The sequence below is a fragment of the Callionymus lyra genome, chromosome 1, assembly GCF_982586985.1.
Source record: "Callionymus lyra chromosome 1, fCalLyr1.hap1.1, whole genome shotgun sequence".
Classification (NCBI taxonomy): Eukaryota; Metazoa; Chordata; class Actinopteri; order Syngnathiformes; family Callionymidae; genus Callionymus; species Callionymus lyra.
Window position 1 is genome coordinate 51,003,213 of NC_141818.1, and position 21,847 is coordinate 51,025,059.

The following is a 21,847-nucleotide window of genomic DNA, read 5'->3' on the forward strand; positions in this document are numbered from 1 at the left end:
ACACACACACACACGTTACCACAAACACACACACACACACACACACACACACACACACACACACACACACACACACACACACACACACACACACACACACACACACACACACACACACACACACACACACACACACACACACACACACACACACACACACGTGTTCCTGCGTTAACAAACAAACAAGTTACCCAAACACTTACGTGTGTGTTCCTGCGTCTACACACACACACACAAGTTAACACAAACACACACACGTGTGCTCCTGCTCAACACAAGTTACAACAAACACACACGTGTGTGTTCAAGCATCTACACACACACACACAAAAGTTAGCACAAACACACACGTGTGTGTTCCTGCTCAACACAATTTACAACAAACACACACGTGTGTTCATGCGTCTACACACACAGACACACGTTACCACACACATACACATACACACACACAGACACACACAAGAGCTGAAGACATTAGTTTCCTCTGAAGACGATGAAAGAAAAACAAGCACTTAGTCGTGTTTGTGTTTCTTGAGTGTTTGTGACTCGAAGATCTTCAACCAAACATAGAAGAAAATAAAAACATTCATGAAACTAAAATTATATATTTTGTATTATTTTTAAAGTTTAAAAATGAGGAATAGTTAAATATATAAAGTTGAAATATTGAAGTAAAAATGAATAAATTCGCTCAGAGAAGAAAAGAAAAAATATAATTTTGCACTTTAGTAAAAATATTCTTTCAGCCAAAAATAAACATAAACAAAAAAATTCATAAAAAATTAATAATAAAAAAAACTTGTGTAGAAATACGAAAAGATATATATATATAATGATATATTATAAAGTATTATAATAGTGATAACACAATAATCAAATAATATTCAAGGGATTTTAAAACAAAAAAATCTGTAAAAAAATAAATAATAATAATAATAATATTATTAATATAGAAGATGTAGAAATATGAAAATATTATAATAGGAAATATAATAATATTAATAATGAAAGAAAATGTGTTTTTTTAATAATTTAATTTCAATAAAAATGCAATAAACATGTAAAGAAAAAATCATTATTAATGAGTTCAACAAAAAAAAGGTTAGTTTTAAAACATCAATAATTTAAACTTGTTTTGCATGTTTGAAGAAAAATAAACATTTATGAATAAAAACTAAAATCAAGATGTTTTTCTGACCATTGAAGACGCAACGACCCGATGAACTCAAGTTCAAGAAGATTCCCGGGGTCACGTTTCCGACCCGGAATGTTGTGGCCAAATGTTGTGTGTGTGTGTGTGTGTGTGTGTAACCCCCCCCCGGATACAGACGCCCACACACACACGTCGACCACACACACACACACACACACACACACACACACACACACACACACACACACACACGGTGGTGATGCACACGAGCTCTTAAGAGGTTAAAGATGTGGGCGGAGGGTAAACAGTGAGGTGAGAGGAAGTCTGGACGCGCAGACACAACAACACACTGATTGTGTTGACAATAAAAGTTGAGCATCAGTGTGTGGAGCTGCAGGAATGTTCTTAAAGGGACACACACACACAAACTTGAGTCCTACCTCTTTGTGCTTCACCTTCGGCTGCCATCGCTTCCGCTTTCTGCCCTCGGAGAGAATCCATCGTTCGACCTGCAGGAGAGAGCGAGCGTGAGCGAGAGAGAGAGAGGCGGCGACGGCCGGAGGATGCGAACCCGTCACGTATGAATGAAGGAAGTTTGTAAAGTTGACGAGCGAATACTTGTCGGACCTGACGCAGGAATGACGTGCAACAGATGAAGAGATGAAGGGACAGATAAACGAAGAGAGGGAAGAGATGAACAGATGAAGAGAGAGAAGAGAGAGAAGAGAGAGAAGAGAGAGAAGAGAGAGAAGAGAGAGAAGAGAGACCAGAATTCCTACCTGGGCTCGGACTTCCTGCACCAGTCTGCTCCTCGACCACACGACGCTCCGATCGTTCACACACTGAGGAGAGAAGAGAGAAGAGTGAAACCCTGCCACGGAGAGAGAGAGAGAGAGAGAGAGAGAGGGAGTGAGAGAGAGAGGAAGAGAGGGAGAGTGAGGGAGAGAGAGAGAGAGAGAGAGAGGGAGAGGGAGAGAGGGAGAGGGAGGGAGAGAGAGAGAGAGAGGGAGAGGGAGAGAGGGAGAGAGGGAGAGCAGAGAGGAGGAGGAGGAGGAAAAGGAGGAGCTGATCACTTGTTCCTATGACGGAAAACTTGACTGGAGAATGAAGGACGAGAAACTGGACCTGATGCATCACCTGCTGCTGCTGCACTGACATTAGTGTCACACATGAATACACACACATGTATATGTATACACACACTCACACATGAATACACACACATGTATATGTATACACACACTCACACATGAATACACACACATGTATATGTATACACACACTCACACACTTGAATACACACACGTATACACACACTCACACACATGAATACACACACACACATATACACACACTCACATATGTACACACACACAAATTCACACACACATACTGTATGTATACACACATGTATACACACACACACTCACACACTTGAAAACACACACTCACGTGTATACACAAACATGTACACACACATAAACACACACTCACACATATACAGACACTCACATGTATATACACACACACTCACATGTATATGCACACTTACACACACCAATACACACATACACACGTATACACACACATATACACACACAAATACGCACAATCACATGTATAAACACACACAAATACACACACTCACACACATTTTGTACACACACACTCACTCATGTGTATACACATACTCACATTTATTTACACACACACGTCCATCCATCCATTTATTTGACCATCCATCCATTTATTTATTTATCCATCCATCCATCCATCCATCTATTTATCCATCCATTTATTTATCCATCCATCCATCCATCTATTTATCCATCCATCCATTTATCCATCCATCCATCCATTTATTTATCCATCCATCCATCTATTTATCCATCCATCTATCTTTCCATCCATCTATTTATCCATCCATCCATTTATTTATCCATCCATCCATCCATCTTTCCATCCATCTATTTATCCATCCATCCATCTATTTATCTATCCATCCATCTTTCCATCCATCATTTCATCTATTTATCCATCCATCATTCCATCTATTTATCCATCCATCATTCCATCTATTTATCCATCCATCCATCCATCTATTTATCCATCCATCCATCCATCTATTTATCCATCTATTTATCCATCCATCCATCCATCCATTCTAAATGTTCCATCTCTGTCGTTGTTCTGTCAGGATTAGTTTGGGGTCAAAAGAACAACATGTCAATCACTTGAGTTACTATCATGAATGTTTTTATACAGATGTTCACCAAAGCTTGAGGCAGAAACCTCCAGATGACCAGACTCAGTCCAACAAATACATCAAATAAAACAAATATCAGTGGAGGTAAAACACACACTCATGCTAATGGCTACATTATCAAATCTCCAAGTGTTCCCAGAGAAGGTTCAGATGTTATCTTCAGGTCAAGAGCAGCGTGAGGTTCTCAGTTGTCGCTGTAGATCCAGAGCAGAAGCTTCAATTGTGTAACTTGATTCCTCACAGCTCTGATCCTGCTGTGGTTCCCTGAATAGCTTTTGTCTCCCTCGCCTCACCCCCTCACCCCCTCACCCGCCTCACCCCCTCACCCCCTCACCCCCTCACCCGCCTCACCCCCTCACCCCCTCACCCCCTCACCCGCCTCACCCCTCACGTCAGTGCTCAATCAAATCATGGAGAACATCAGTGGAGCTCATGACCAGACTTGTTACACAACTCAACAAATGTAACGACACATGAACACGAAGATGAATCAAGACGATCATGTGACGAGTTGTTGTGTTTGATTTAAACTTCAGGTCATTATCGTCGCACAATCTTCACCGCAACGTTCACATCACTCTGATCTACTGCAGCACTCAAGCCTTTAACACACACACACACACCAGCCTTCAACACACACACACACACACACACACACACACACACACACACACACACACACAGACACACACACACACACACACACACACACACACACACACACAAGCCTTTAACACACACACAACACAACCAGCCTTCAACACACACACACACACACACACACACACAAGCCTTTAACACACACACAACACAACCAGCCTTCAACACACACACACACACACCAGCCTTTAACACACACACACACACACACACACCAAGTAACACACGTACATGAAATGACAAACACACACACACACGAACACACCAAGTGACACACAAACACCAAATGACACACACACACACCATGTGACACACAGACACCAAATGACACACACACACACAAGTGACACACAGACACCAAATGGCACACACACACACACACCAAGTGACACACAGACACCAAATGACACACACACACACCAAGTGACACACCAAGTGACACACAGACACCAAATGACACACACACACACCAAGTGACACACACACACCAAATGACACAGACACACACCAAGTGACACAGACACCAAATGACACACACACACACCAAGTGACACACACACACCAAATGACAAACACACACACCAAATGACACACCAAGTGACACACAGACACCAAATGACACACACACACACCAAGTGACACACACACACCAAATGACACAGACACACACTAAGTGACACAGACACCAAATGACACACACAAACACACACACACCAAGTGACACACATACACCAAGTGACATAAACACACACACACATACACCAAGTGACAAACACACACACACCAACAAGTGACACACATACACCAAATGACATAAACACACACACACACACACACACACACACACACACACACACACACACACACACACACACACACACACACACACAGTAGCTGTCAAACTGCTCATCAGAGACGATCATGTGTTGCTCAAGGACACTCAGAGACTCTCAGGAGACGCTCGAGTCTCTCTTGACAAACACAGTCAGTGAAGCATAAATGAAACGAGTTTGTATCTTCAGCTCGTGGTGAACGACACACTTGTGTATCTTCAGCTCGTGGTGAACGACACACTTGTGTATCTTCAGCTCGTGGTGAACGACACACTTGTGTATCTTCAGCTCGTGGTGAACGACACACTTGTGCATCTTCAGCTCGTGGTGAACGACACACTTGTGTATCTTCAGCTCGTGGTGAACGACACACTTGTGTATCTTCAGCTCGTGGTGAACGACACACTTGTGTGTGTTTGTCATCGTGGTGAACGACACACTTGTGTATCTTCAGCTCGTGGTGAACGACACACTTGTGTATCTTCAGCTCGTGGTGAACGACACACTTGTGTATCTTCAGCTCGTGGTGAACGACACACTTGTGTATCTTCAGCTCGTGGTGAACGACACACTTGTGTATCTTCAGCTCGTGGTGAACGACACACTTGTGTATCTTCAGCTCGTGGTGAACGACACACTTGTGTATCTTCAGCTCGTGGTGAACGACACACTTGTGTATCTTCAGCTCGTGGTGAACGACACACTTGTGTATCTTCAGCTCGTGGTGAACGACACACTTGTGTATCTTCAGCTCGTGGTGAACAACACACTTGTGCATCTTCAGCTTGTGGTGTAAGACACACTTGTGTATCTTCAGCTCGCGGTGAACGACACACTTGTGTATCTTCAGCTCGTGGTGAACGACACACTTGTGTATCTTCAGCTCGTGGTGAACGACACACTTGTGTATCTTCAGCTCGTGGTGAACGACACACTTGTGTATCTTCAGCTTGTGGTGAACGACACACTTGTGTGTGTTTGTCATCGTGGTGAACGACACACTTGTGCATCTTCAGCTCGTGGTGAACGACACACTTGTGTATCTTCAGCTCGTGGTGAACGACACACTTGTGTATCTTCAGCTCGTGGTGAACGACACACTTGTGTATCTTCAGCTCGTGGTGAACGACACACTTGTGTATCTTCAGCTCGTGGTGAACAACACACTTGTTCATCTTCAGCTTGTGGTGTAAGACACACTTGTGTATCTTCAGCTCGTGGTGAACGACACACTTGTGTATCTTCAGCTCGTGGTGAACGACACACTTGTGTATCTTCAGCTCGTGGTGAACGACACACTTGTGTATCTTCAGCTCGTGGTGAACGACACACGTGTGTATCTTCAGCTCGTGGTGAACGACACACTTGTGTATCTTCAGCTCGTGGTGAACGACACACTTGTGTATCTTCAGTTCGTGGTGAACGACACACTTGTGTATCTTCAGCTCGTGGTGAACGACACACTTGTGTGTGTTTGTCATCGTGGTGAACGACACACTTGTGTATCTTCAGCTCGTGGTGAACGACACACTTGTGTATCTTCAGCTCGTGGTGAACGACACACTTGTGTATCTTCAGCTCGTGGTGAACGACACACTTGTGTGTGTTTGTCATCGTGGTGAACGACACACTTGTGTATCTTCAGCTCGTGGTGAACGACACACTTGTGTATCTTCAGCTCGTGGTGAACGACACACTTGTGTGTGTTTGTCATCGTTACGCAGTATTTATCAAATAAATACATGTGTTTCTGGGAGTTTGTCTGGAACATCTCAGTCATTTGTGAGGGACTCGAAGTAGAACCTTTTTAAGGAACTTTACTTCAGGTCCTGCTGGGAGGAGACCCCGGGGCAGACCCATGGATACGTGGGACGGACCAAAACTCCGTCTTCTCCCAGAAGTCTCCTCCTTTAATCTTTTGACCAGACGGACAGACGGAGGGATAGAAGGAAACCCTGGAAAGTCTCATGAAGACAGAAAACCTGTGGAAAACTGAAGGTCATGAATGATCCTCCATGTTTTTAGACTCGTGGAGGAAACTTGAGTGTCCAGAGGAAACTCATTGAACTCAACAGAGGAAGCAGCAAGACACGTCTGCACTCTCTTCTTCACCCATTTGACGAAATATCGTAAACAAAATAACTTTCCAACGAAAATGTGGTTTATTTCTATCGATCCATAAATCCGTGGACATCAATCTGAACGACGTCATCGGACGAATCTTGGACTCCAGGCGACGCCGGATTAAAGTGTTGACTCATCACAGACGCCGGCGTCTCCGGCGCGACGACCTTCGCGGTCCACGCCCGACCCACATCGCCCGGTGTTATTGTTGACGACAAGACCTGCAGCTTCCTGTCTTTGACTCAAGGCTCTCCACAAGAATCCACTAATGGACGGAGGGAGGGAAGGAGAGAGAAGGAGAGAGAGAGAGAGAGAGTGTTTCTCTCCTCCTCTCTGGAGAAAGAAAAACAAAAGTGTAAAAGGTTTGCATCGATCTGCTGATCTTATTATCCACTGAGTGGCACATCAAACACAAAAGCCTCCACTTTAGACGTCGTCCAATCACGCGGCGGAAAAAAAAACTCCCGCGTCCCCCGAGACTCCGGTGACATCATCGCCCCGGAGGTGAAGATTCGGACGCACAAGAGTGCGGCGAGTAATTAGGATGGGTTGCCATGGAGACGGATGCGAGAGGAGCGTCACGTTAGCGACACGTTAGCGGCACGTTAGCGACACGTTAGCGACACGTTAGCGACACTCGTGCTACGCAGCCTTGTCGTCGCTCGAGTCGATCCTGAGTCACTTCAACTGTTTTATCAACTTTTAAAACACAAAACTAACACAATATTTTCAGCTGCACACAAAAGACAAACACCACAACTTAGCAGCGCAACATGAGGTACATTAAATCATAAAAACTATCAAAACTGCCAAAACGTTACACACTATATTTCATCGTTTTTATTCCTGTAAATGTTTTATTATACTTTGATTTAATCTTGTTCTGATAATGTTTATTTTCACAAAATTGTATTTTGAAATTAATCAGGTTTAGATTTTTGTATTTTATCTTTTTAGAAAGATAGATTTTTTCTTGCTATTTCTCTTAGAAAATGTGATTTTTCAGTGAGATCAATAAAGTGAGTTTTCACTCATCCATTCATTGTTATAACAAGCAAAAAATAATTTAATTGTAATTGTAATTAAAAATGTATCAAAGGTAGAATCTTCAAGTCGTTTTCAGTGGTTGTTCGATGTTTGGCTAAAAAGTTCAGTTCGATCATAATATAATATAAGAATAATCGAATGAAAATCAAACTGATGGGAACGTTTGATGATGAAGGACGAACACGAATATAATAAAACCATATAAAACTCCAAGATAAAAAAACCTGTAGTCGTCACTGTAGTACTACTCTTCAAGTCACTGTAGTAATAGTCTATAAGTCTCTGTAGTATTACTCCGCAAGTCATTGTAGTATTACTCTATATGTCTCTGTAGTATTACTCTGCAAGTCTCTGTAGTATTACTCTGCAAGTCACTGTAGTATTACTCTATAAGTCACTGTAGTATTACTCTATAAGTCTCTGTAGTATTACTCCACAACTCACTGTAGTATTACTCGATAAGTCTCTGTAGTATTACTCTGCAAGTCACTGTAGTATTACTCTATAAGTCTCTGTATTATTACTCTGCAAGTCACTGTAGTATTACTCTATAAGTCTCTGTATTATTACTCTGCAAGTCACTGTAGTATTACTCCACACGTCACTGTAGTATTACTCCACACGTCACTGAAGTATTACTCCCCAAGTCACTGTAGAATTACTCCCCAAGTCACTGTAGTATTACTCCCCAAGTCACTGTAGTATTACTCCCAAAGTCACTGTAGTATTACTCCCCAAGTCACTGTAGTATTACTCCCCAAGTCACTGTAGTATTACTCCCCAAGTCACTGTAGAATTACTCCCCAAGTCACTGTAGTATTACCCCCCAAGTCACTGTAGTATTACTCCCCAAGTCACTGTAGTATTACTCCCCAAGTCACTGTAGAATTACTCCCCAAGTCACTGTAGTATTACTCCCCAAGTCACTGTGGTATTACTCCCCAAGTCACTGTAGTATTACTCCCCAAGTCACTGTAGTATTACTCCCCAAGTCACTGTAGTATTACTCCCCAAGTCACTGTAGAATTACTCCCCAAGTCACTGTAGTATTACTCCCCAAGTCACTGTAGTAATACTCCCCAAGTCACTGTAGTATTATTCCCCAAGTCACTGTAATAATCCCTCTGCCAAGCATCTCACTTACAACTGAATGAAAATTATTTTTTTTAGCAAACATCTTCAGTGGATTGTAATGGAAGGTTCCCAAACTCGCTCGCACAACACACACAGTATGAGCCAGAGAGTTACACATCCTTGAAAAGTCACGTGGATCCAGATGGTAATCCAGAAAAACACAATCATATTCAGGTTTACGATGGTTCGCAGTGAACAAAGATTTGATTGACAGGAGAACTCGTCCTACCTTTGGAATCCCGGGTCGATCCAACCAGTCTGAGTAGATGGAGGTCAACGTCAGGCCTCGTCTGCACAACACACACAAGTGTTGACGTGAGTCTCGTTAATGACAGTCGTTGACAATCCTCGGCTCGTAACTTCTGGACACGCCCTCTCCTCGGAACACACACACATGAACACACACACACACACACACACACACACACACACACACACACACACACACACACACACACATGAACACACACAATGGATGAGTTAAGAGAGAGAGAATCTCACGAGAGGTTCAGACGTTGGCGAGGAAATCGTGCCAGAAACACCAGAACTAGAACCAGAACCAGAATCAGAACCAGAGTGTTTTTCTGTTTATCAGTGACTTGAGAAAATTAAATCATTTGAACATGTTGAAAAATTGAAATTTTGTTGTTTTGTTTAGTTTTTTTTAGAATATTTGAATTCAATTTTTATATCGAAGAATGAGAGTATGTGCGACAGACTGGCGTCCTGTCCAGGGTGTCCCCTGCCTCTCACCCTATGACTCTGGGATAGACTCCAGTCTCCCCGTGACCCCGAGATAAAACAGTTGTTAATGAATGAATGAGTTTATTTAACAATTGAATTTAAAATGTGATTTTTTTTTTTCCAAAATGAATCACACAAATACATTCACACTTTAACACACACGTATGTACACACTTTAATACACAAGCACATACACACTAACACACACATACTTTTACACACACGCACATACACACTAAACGTACACACACACTTTAACACACACGCACGTACACACTAACACTTTAACACACACGTATGTACACACTTAAACACACACATATATACACATTTTAGCACACACACACACTTTAACACAAACATACATACACACTATAACACACACATACATACACACTTTAATACACACGTATATACACACTTTAACACACACGTACATACACACTTTAACACACACGTACATACACACTTTAACACACACGTACATACACACTTTAACACACACGTATGTACACACTTAACACACACGCAAATAAACACTAACACATACTCTAACAAACAAGTACATACACATTTTAACAAACACATACACACTTTAAAACACACACACACATTTTAACACACACATTAATCTAAATCCAATAATTAAACTAATCGTTTTCTAAATTAAATATATTTCACATTCTTTTAAAATTCTTAAATTCTTATATATTAACAAAGGTTGTTATAAAAGTGACTCCAGACTAAACCAACAGAGCACTGAGCTACTTGATCCACCTGTCAGCCAATCATGTGACGCACACACGATCATGTGACTGACGATCCAGTCGCTTGACATGAAACAAATTAAATCTTTCAATATACAAATGATTCAATTAATCTATTCAATAAAAACAAATTTAAATCATTCACAAATAATTATGTTTAAAACGTCAGTATTTCATTCAAATACTTCAAAGTATTTCAAATGTTAGGTTGAATAAAGAAGAATGTACTCGTGTTTTCACGCCGGCTGCAGCCGAGACTCACAATCATTCGTGCCCCGAGGAAACCAGAAGGTTTTATATTCTCAGAATGAACCTGTCAGACGCTGATCCACCTTCGCTCCCTCCTGACGTCACCCCTGAATCTTAATACCCAGAATTCCACCTCGGGCCCCAGGAACACGTCCGTCCTCCTGCAGGACCGGCAGAGAGGGAGACCGCCGGACCAGAGGACGTGTCGGGACTGGAGCTCAAGTGTGTCGGAGTATTGCAGTAACTACAGCCTCACCAGAAGTATTTGACAGGAAGATTCTTTAAATCCGACACAAAGTCTTCATGAGAGGTTGAATCTAAAGTGTGACTTAGATTCACTGGTGATGACATCATGTCCCTGATGAGTGTTTCTGTTTTTATGTCACAATAACTTAAGTAAAAAAAAAGTATTTTTGGATTTACAAAAGTTTTTATGGAATAACAACAAAACATCTGATCGAATCAAAAAAATCTACGTGATTTCATGTTTATAAGATGAACCTATTCTACCAGAGAACCCAATCACCACCTCGGCAGCAGGAGTTTAAAGCCAACCCGGCTGCAGCAACAGGCGCCAGATTACAATCGTCACCTTCTCTATTCTCTTTTGAATCTTGTTTTGCACATCCTTCCCGTTTCCTGAGTTCCACGGCGCCTGTTGCTCTCACAGCAGCTAGAGCCCCGTCACACAATCACCATCTCGGCAGCAAGAGTTTAAAGCCAACTCGGCTGCAGCAGCAGGCGCCAGATTACAATCGTCACCTTCTCTTTTGAAACTTGTTTTGCGTGTCATTCCTGTTTCCTGAGTTCCACGGCGCCTGTTGCTCTCACAGCAGCTACAGCTCGTCACATGATCACCACCTTGGCAGCAGGAGTTAAAAGCCACCTCGGCTGCAACAACAGGCGCCGGATTACAATTGTCACCTTCTCTATTCTCTTTTGAATCTTGTTTTGCACATCCTTCCTGTTTCCTGAGTTCCACGGCGCCTGTTGCTCTCACAGCAGCTACAATTCGTCATACAATCACCACCTGGGCAGCAGGAGTTTAAACCTACCTCGGCTTCAGCAACAGGCGCCAGATTACAATCGTCACCTTCTCTATTCTCTTTTGAAACTTGTTTTGCACTTCCTTCCCGTTTCCTGAGCTCCACGGCGCCTGTTGCTCTCACAGCAGCTACAATTCGTCATACAATCACCACCTGGGCAGCAGGAGTTTAAAGCCAACTCGGCTGCAGCAACAGGCGCCAGATTACAATCGTCACCTTCTCTATTCTCTTTTGAAACTTGTTTTGCACTTCCTTCCCGTTTCCTGAGTTCCACGGCGCCTGTTGCTCTCACAGCAGCTACACCTCGTCATACAATCACCACCTGGGCAGCAGGAGTTTAAACCTACCTCGGCTGCAGCAACAGGCGCCAGATTACAATCGTCACCTTCTCTATTCTCTTTTGAAACTTGTTTTGCACTTCCTTCCTGTTTCCTGAGTTCCACGGCGCCTGTTGCTCTCATAGCAGCTACAATTCGTAATACAATCACCACCTGGGCAGCAGGAGTTTCAACCTACCTCGGCTGCAGCAACAGGCGCCAGATTACTATCGTCACCTTCTCTATTCTCTTTTGAAACTTGTTTTGCACTTCCTTCCCGTTTCCTGAGTTCCACGGCGCCTGTTGCTCTCACAGCAGCTACACTTCGTCACACGATCACCACCTGAGCGCCAGATTACAATCGTCACCTTCTCTATTCTCTTTTCGTGAATTACTTTTCTCTTGTTCATAGTGTTTTTAAAAGGTAATTGGACTAGATAAGCACTCAGGAAGTGCAGCACTCTGCCAAGCATCTCATTTACAACCGAATATTAGTGCTCAAAATTCACTTTATTCAAACCATTTGATGATTGTTTTTTAGCATTTGAAATATCTTCAGTGGATTGTAATGGAGCGTTCCCAAACTCGCTCACACAACACACAGTATGAGCGAGCTATGAAGGGAGCGAGAGAGTGACACATCCTTGAAAAGCCACGTGGATCCAGATGGTAATCAGGAAACATCAACACGTGGCGTGAGTCAAGTGTGTCGACAACACGACAATAGTTCAGTGTTTAAAAGCAGAAAACAAGAGTTTAAAGCCGTGACATGGACAATGCTGATCATGCAAGTGGAGCGATGAGTTCACAGAGAGGGAGTGAGATGAAGAGAGTGTGCAAGTAAGTCGGAAAGTACATTTATTTTGGTTGGAAAGTCAAACACAACCGTGACTCACAAACAATGTTAGACACTGTTGCTCAGTCCTACCACCAGTAAGAATATATTTCACTTATCAAATGAAAGAAAAAGGTTGACGCGTGAAAGTTGTAAAATAATCAAAGGTTTAGATGAATCCACTTGTATCAGTAAAGACCAACACGGAGAAATAAAGGTGGACGAACGTCAGGAGAAAAAAGTGTTTTTCTAAACAACAGATAATCCATGAGGGGAGGAAGCGTTCGTTCCAACGATCCGGCGTCCGTTCAATGGTCACGCGATCGTTGAGTCCTTTCAGCGTCTATTCTCAGCTCTCTCAGCTGTTTACCGAAAGAGGCATCACATCCAAATATTGACCGTCCCTCAACTTCCTCTGTTTAATTGAATCAATCTCTGGCGGGGCCGCGGCACCAGTCGACACGCCGCAGACAAAGAACACAATGACAGCAAACACAAGAGAGAGAGAGAGAGGGGGGGGGGGGGCGAGTGAAAGATGGAGAGACAGGCAGGAGGAGAGGTTAACGAGGCAATCAGCAGGAAGAGAGAAGCGACTGATTAAGCCAGGAAAAGGAGAGAGAATTGCAGAGGAGGAGGAGCAGTTATCCTGTTACACTTCAATTAATACGAGAGCGGATCATGAGAGTCTGTTTCCAGCCAATCACAGCCGATCACTTATGAGATGTTGATGAAGAATCAAAGTTAACACTTTAAAGTAGGTCTGCATGATATTATTGTCTTGAAGTGCGATATCGATATTAATGCGAGATTTGTTTCTTTCACCTAAAAATGTAGCTGTGAGTACTGTAGTGAAGGTCCGGGTTTTATAAAAGCAAAACAATGAGATATTTCCCTTTCGTTTATTTCTGCGCTTTGGTGTCGACATGATGGTAGAAAAATATCACTTATAACGCTCAGTCTCGCGGGACTTGCATTGGTTTCCCGCGAAACTGAGCGACATCAGAGAGGAGCCGCCGGCGTGTCGCGATATCACCAAATCAATAATAAATCCACCTCCTTGTACACGCACACATAACACTTTATAAATGACGCTAACAACTTAGCTCGTTAGCATACGGTGAAGACGGACAGGTTTGTTCGTAAGTTCACGATCTTATAAGAAAACAACTAAGACGAGATGAAAAGTTCTTACGATATGTTGCTTTAACAAAGGAGGTTGAAAGAGACGAGTGACTGGATCACTAGTGTTTGACTAGATCAGAAGTTAGTATTACTTCTGTGTATATACTGAGCCAACAAGACGCGTCGCCATAGCAACCGAGCCTAACAAGCTGCGCCGCTCATTTCACAGACGGACGGAGACGTAAACAACAACGAGACATAGAAGTACAAATTGACAACTTTACAGAACGTGACACTGATTAGTCAAAGTGTGCATTTAAGAAATGCTTGATTTATACAATCAAAAAGAAAAATGATCGTAATGTTTTCATATGCATATCACACGTGCCAATATTGGGATATCGATATTTTTCCGATATACCGTGCAGCCCTACTTTAATGTGGTCTGTGACAAGAAAAACATTTATTGAAAACAGATGGAAAATGAAGACGAAGAAGGAGAGAAGGAAGTAATGGACCCAGAGAGACTTACATTATAAAGTTCTGTTTCTCTAATCGCCCATTTTGATCCTCCACTATCTTTAGACCCCTTGACAGGTTGACCTACTTTCTATGATGTTGTTTTGTCAGACAAGAAACCATGACTACTCTGGTGCTTTGATTCATTCACTTGCCTTTGTGTGTGTGTGTGTCCTGGGTCTGCACGAGGCTTCCTCCCTGTTGAACCTGACATGACGTCTCTTAGTTTTACTCACGTGTCTCACTAACGACTGATGGCCTTGAAATCCTCTTTGTAAGCATGTTTTTTTAACTGCTGCCATTTCATGGTTCTTAAACACACCCGGTACTTATGATGTATTACTCCTTATTACTCCGTGAGGTCTAGTAGTATTGCCTGATCTCGTGCTGTGGATTCGTAACTGAATTCGAACTAAAACCTTTTGATAGATTTAAAAAGAAAATCAGTTCAATGTTGGTAGTACATCGGTAGTACAAGTACAACCAGAAATTAGAAAGTTTTAAGTGCCCCTTATAGTCCGACAAATGGGGTAGATAAAAATACAATAATAGTAAAATAATAGTACAATAATAGCAAAATAATAATACAATAATAGAACAATAATAATACAATAATAGTACAATAATAGTACACTAATAGTAACATAATAATAGAACAATAATAATACAATAATAGTACAATAATAGTACACTAATAGTACAATAATAATACAATACTAGTAAAATAATAGTACAATACTAGTAACATAATACAATAATAGAACAATAATAATACAATAATAGTACAATAATAGTACACTAATAGTAAAATAATAATACAATAATAGAACAATAATAGTACAATAATAGTAAAATAATAATACAATAATAGAACAATAATAATACAATAATAGTACAATAATATAATAGCACAATAATAATAAAATAATAGTAAAATAATAATACAATAATAGTATAATAATATAATAGCACAATAATAATAAAATAATGCTAAAATAATCGTACAATAATAATACAATAATAGTACAATAATAGTAAAATAATATAATAGCACAATAATAATAAAATAGTAGTAAAATACTAGCAAAATAATAATACAATAATAGTACAATATTAATACAATAATAAGACAATAATAATACAATAATATAATAATAGCACAATAATAGTAGAATAATATAATAATAGCACAATAATAGAAAAATAATAGTATAATAATAATACAATAATAGGACAATAATAATACAATAATAGTAAAATAATAATACAATAATAGCACAATAATAGTACAATAACATAATAATAGTAAAATAATATAATAATAATAATATAATAGGACCATAATAATACAATAATAGGACAATAATAATACAATAATAGGAAAATAATTATACAATAATAGGACAATAATAATACAATAATAGTACAATAATAGAGTAGTTCAATCCTCTACGTCAAGAGAAGCTCAGGCGTTCATGTCTGGTCCAACATTACATCGAGATGATGTCAACACTGGAGCCACAACAAGGGTCAAGGATACGACAGAATGATGATGTCATCGTCTGCACTTTGCATACCTGCACAGACTCTTATTTGCCTGAACCACACCTTTTTTATTTTAGTTCATACTTCGGAAAGATGTTTTGGTGAAAGACTGGACAGGAACAAACGTTAGAAGAACGTTAGAAGAAGGTTAGATGAACGTTAGAAGAACGTTAGAAGAGCGTAAGAAGAAACGTTAGAAGAACGTTAGAAGAAGGTTAGAAGAACGTTAGAAGAACGTTAGAAGAGCGTTAGAAGAACGTTAGAAGAAACGTTAGATGAACGTTAGAAGAACATTGGAAGAATGTTAGAAGAAGGTTAGGAGAACGTTAGAAGAACGTTAGAAGAGCGTTAGAAGAACGTTAGAAGAGCGTTAGAAGAAACGTTAGATGAACGTTAGAAGAACATTGGAAGAATGTTAGAAGAAGGTTAGGAGAACGTTAGAAGAACGTTAGAAGAACGTTGGAAGAACGTTAGAAGAATGTTAGAAGAACGTTAGAAGAACGTTAGAAGAACGTTAGAAGAATGTTAGAAGAAGGTTAGAAGAGCGTTAGAAGAACGTTAGAAGAGCGTTAGAAGAACGTTAGAAGAACTTTAGAAGAACGTTAGAAGAACATTGGAAGAACGTTGGAAGAATGTTAGAAGAACGTTAGAAGAATGTTAGAAGAACGTTAGAAGAATGTTAGAAGAGCGTTAGAAGAACGTTAGATGAACGTTAGAAGAACATTGGAAGAATCTTAGAAGAATGTTAGAAGAAGGTTAGAAGAACGTTAGAAGAACGTTAGATGAACGTTAGAAGAACATTGGAAGAATGTTAGAAGAATGTTAGAAGAATGTTAGAAGAACGTTAGAAGAATGTTAGAAGAACGTTGGAAGAACGTTAGAAGAATGTTAGAAAAACATTGGAAGAATGTTAGAAGAATGTTAGAAGAACATTGGAAGAATGTTAGAAGAATGTTAGAAGAACGTTAGAAGAATGTTAGAAGAACGTTAGAAGAACGTTAGAAGAATGTTAGAAGAACATTGGAAGAATGTTAGAAGAATGTTAGAAGAAGGTTAGAAGAACGTTAGAAGAACGTTAGATGAACGTTAGAAGAACATTGGAAGAATGTTAGAAGAACATTGGAAGAATGTTAGAAGAATGTTAGAAGAAGGTTAGAAGAACGTTAGAAGAACGTTAGATGAACGTTAGAAGAACATTGGAAGAATGTTAGAAGAACATTGGAAGAATGTTAGAAGAATGTTAGAAGAAGGTTAGAAGAACGTTAGAAGAACATTGGAAGAATGTTAGAAGAATGTTGGAAGAATGTTAGAAGAACGTTAGAAGAACGTTAGAAGAATGTTGGAAGAACGTTAGAAGAACGTTAGAAGAATGTTAGAAGAACGTTAGAAGAGCGTTAGAAGAACGTTAGAAGAAACGTTAGAAGAACGTTAGAAGAACGTTAGAAGACATTAGAAGAACGTTAGAAGAATGTTAGAAGAACGTTAGAAGAAACGTTAGAAGAACGTTAGAAGAACGTTAGAAGACATTAGAAGAACGTTAGAAGAACGTTAGAAGACATTAGAAGAACGTTAGAAGAACGTTAGAAGAACGTTAGAAGAACGTTATAAGAACGCTAGAAGAACGTTATAAGAACATTAGAAGAACATTAGAAGAACGTTAGAAGAACTTTAAAAGAACATTAGAAGAACGTTACCACTGAGTTCTAAACAGTAAACGTAGAATCTTAACCAGATTTAATTCATGACCTCCACGAGTCACAGGTTCAAACGCACCAGATAAGAAAGCATCTATTTCAGTTCCAGGCATCGCTGGTTGAGCTCAGAGCAAATGAGCTTCACGCTCGAGCGCATTTATTATTCACGAGTCAGGATGGAGGCGAGACATACCTTTCAATGTCGGGGAAGGTAATCAGCAGCATGTGAAGGAAGTCCTGCCAGAGACACACACAAATCACAGAGTTTGAGTCGTCGCAGGGAGATCCGAGGCCCGGGAGCACAAGGTCAAGCGGTGTTTGTGTTTCATCCATTATTTAGCGGCAGCGGTCTGCGGGAGCAGCAGCAGCAGCAGCAGCAGCAGCAGCAGCAGCATCCAGGTGGAACACATCACTGTCCGGATCTCCAGGTGTGAACCCTCAGCTCGGGCGGCGCATGAATAAACATGTCGGGGAGGTTAGCCGCGGAGAGACGGCGCCTCGAGAGGAAGTCGACAGAAGAAGGATCCACAGAAGCCTCACCTGAGAGAGGATCAGCTGCCCGTGGTACCTCCTCACGAACGACCTGAAGAAGTCCAGGAACGGTTCCTCGCCCACCTGCTCGGCCAAGAACCTGAGCAGGAAGTAGCCCTGATGACACGTTGAACTTTAGTTTGAAATGATCTTAAATTATACACAGTTTGTTGAATTTAAAAAGTATTTATAAGTGAATTTGTTATGAATGGTTGATACGATGAAAACGATCATGCAGACACTAACAAGTTTAAATGAAGAAGATGTTTGACGTATTGAAACGTGTCCATAAATGAATCGCTTGCTTCAGGAAAAGAACCGCGACTCATCAGTTCTTGTTTGAGTGTTTTTTTGGTTTTGAATGATTTAAAAAACATTCCCGTGTTTCTCACCTTGAGGTAATGCACCTGCATGAAGCACTTGTCCGGGTTCAGAGCGTGTTTGACTGTGGAGGAGCCGGACTCGCTGACCTGACCCGTCCTCTCCATGTTGGGTCTTTGAGTCACAGAAAGAGATTCAATGACTCAAAACGTAAATACGATTCATTTCTATTTCCAGCTGAGAACGAACAGCATCAACTCTCTGTGATAGTGACTAACATTGTTGTGGTTCAGTACGTTTAACCTCACGATTGTGTACTTTTGACTCGCTGAGTGAACACATCACCCCACACACACACACACACACACACCTACACACACACACACAAAAGAAGCGACGTTTTCACTTTCCCATCGCTCTGATACAAATCATGGCCTCAACCTCCGCAGACACACGAGCAATAACAGGCAAACAAACAGATCACTGACGTGGGATGCTGTGCGATGATAGTCTCAGTTAGGCCTCATCGATCGCTCTGAGCAGATTAACTCCGTCAGCCAATAGCAGGCCTTGAAGGATCACCCTGCTGCCACGTCGATATGGCAGGCGCCTAGTGCCCGATCAATACAACCTTCATCACCAGCAGCACTTTTCACACAGCTGCCTCCTGACAGGTCCTGTCAGAGACACACACTTAAACACACACACTTAAACACACACACACACACACACACATATATATATAAACACAAACAAACACACACACACACACACACACATATATATAAACACACACATGAACATATATATTAACACACACACACACACACATATATATATATATATTAACACACACTCACATATATATATATAAACACACACACATATATACAGTATATATATAAACACACACACACACATATACAATATATATATATAAACACACACACACACATATATATATAAACACACACACACACACACATATATATATTAACACACACACACACATATATATATTAACACACACACACACACATATATATATATATATATATATATAAACACACACACACATATATATAAATACATACAAACAAAACACACATAAAGAAAGACACATTCACAATAAATATATAAAAACACACACATATATATAAAAACACACACACACACACACACACACACACACACACACACACACACACACACACACACACACACACATATATATATTAACACACACACACACATATAAACTCACATACACAGACATAAGCTCACACACTAAGACATCTAAACTCACACACACATATTAAGTAATGGTAAGTAAGTAATTATTAATTGTAAAGATATTTCTAGACCAGGGTCACAAAGCGCTTTAACAATCAAATAACAATATACAGTTAACATTATGTAAGGTACTCTAAAAGGCCGAGCTGGGGTGTAAGTCTGGATCAGATCACTGATGGAAGGTCTGACCATGAATAGATCTGAAAGTAAGAACCAGAATTTTAAAATGATCCTGAAAGAAACTGGCAGCCAGTGAAGAGTTTGAAGGAGAAATGTGAGTTCTTCTACTAGAGCGGCTCAGAATTCTGGCTGCAGAGTTTAGTATGAACTGCAGGCGACACACATCCTTCTTATATATATACAGTATATAAACACACTCTCACACATTTACACAATCGCACACATGTATAATATAAACACATACACACATATAAACACACAAACACAAAAACACACACAATAACTTATACACAGATGCACACACACAGAAACACACACATATTTAAATACACATACACACATATATAAATGCACACAGAGAGAGACACACAAATACACACATAAATGAACATGTACACACACACATATACACACACACACACACACACACATGGTGAGGCTAAAGACACACAGTTGTGGTTGTAAATGAAAGGCTGTTCTTCAGAGGAAGCAGGTGAAAGGTGAAGCAGATGAAGGCGAGAGGACAAAAACAGGAGGAAGTGTGGGAGAAATCGAGGACAGGAATGTTTAGTTTGCTCAGCGGATGGGAGGAAGTTATCAGCTTCCTGGAATTTTCTAAATTTGCCTGAACGCTCACGAGGACTTTCATTGTGCTTCTGACGACATCGTAGAACCAGAGTTTTCACAGCAACTTAACAAAATTATGAAGTTTAAAGTTTTACAAAGTACAACACAAACATTTCAACTCGAACTACGAGGAAAGATGAGGAAAAACTTTGATTGTTTTTCTAGTTATTTCTGATAAATACCTGCACAATTAAAATTATATATAGAAATGATATATGAAGTGGTTAGTACTGCAGAATTTGAATAATAGTCAATAATATAATCAACTATTATGATAAAAATAAAGCTAACTATATCAATAGCTATTACTATAACTATAATGCTAGCTATTATGATAAATATAACACTAACTATTACGCTAACTATTATGATAAATACAGCGCTAACTATAACAATAACTACAATGATGAATATAACGATAACTATAACAATAACTACAGCTATAATTATAACACTAACTATTAGGATAACTATCACAATAACTAAAGCTTTAACTACTGAAATAACTAACAATAAGTACAATGATAACTACAACAATAACTATTAGGATAACTACTACGAAACTAAAACGCCTTCAACAAAGCTAACGATTACAATTACGTTATTACGATAACTACAACAATTACTTTTACGACAATTATACAAATAACTATTATGATAACTATAATAATAACAATAACATAACAGTAATTATTGCGATAACTATTACAATGAGGTCTGAATCGGCAGATCTGTTGTGTGGAGTCCCTCAAGGTTCTGTTCTGGGTCCTTTATTGTTTTTGCTGTACTTGATTCCCCTTGGTAAAATCATTCAGAGATTTCCAGATGTTTCTTATC

At 40.1% G+C, this 21,847-nt stretch overlaps 1 protein-coding gene across 2 annotated transcripts in view; it reads right to left on the reverse strand.

The window, feature by feature from the left end:
• aopep (aminopeptidase O (putative)) overlaps positions 1-21,847 on the reverse strand; it is a 94,844-nt gene that overhangs the window by 25,625 nt on the left and 47,372 nt on the right. For both annotated transcript variants that reach the window (XM_087811930.1, XM_087811939.1), the window contains exons 9-14: positions 18,982-19,084; positions 18,599-18,706; positions 18,252-18,295; positions 9,450-9,510; positions 1,936-1,998; positions 1,597-1,665 (exon numbers count right to left, since the gene is read on the reverse strand). In XM_087811930.1, the coding sequence (XP_087668056.1) occupies positions 1,597-1,665; positions 1,936-1,998; positions 9,450-9,510; positions 18,252-18,295; positions 18,599-18,706; positions 18,982-19,084 (448 nt within the window). The remainder of the gene's footprint in view (positions 1-1,596; positions 1,666-1,935; positions 1,999-9,449; positions 9,511-18,251; positions 18,296-18,598; positions 18,707-18,981; positions 19,085-21,847) is intronic.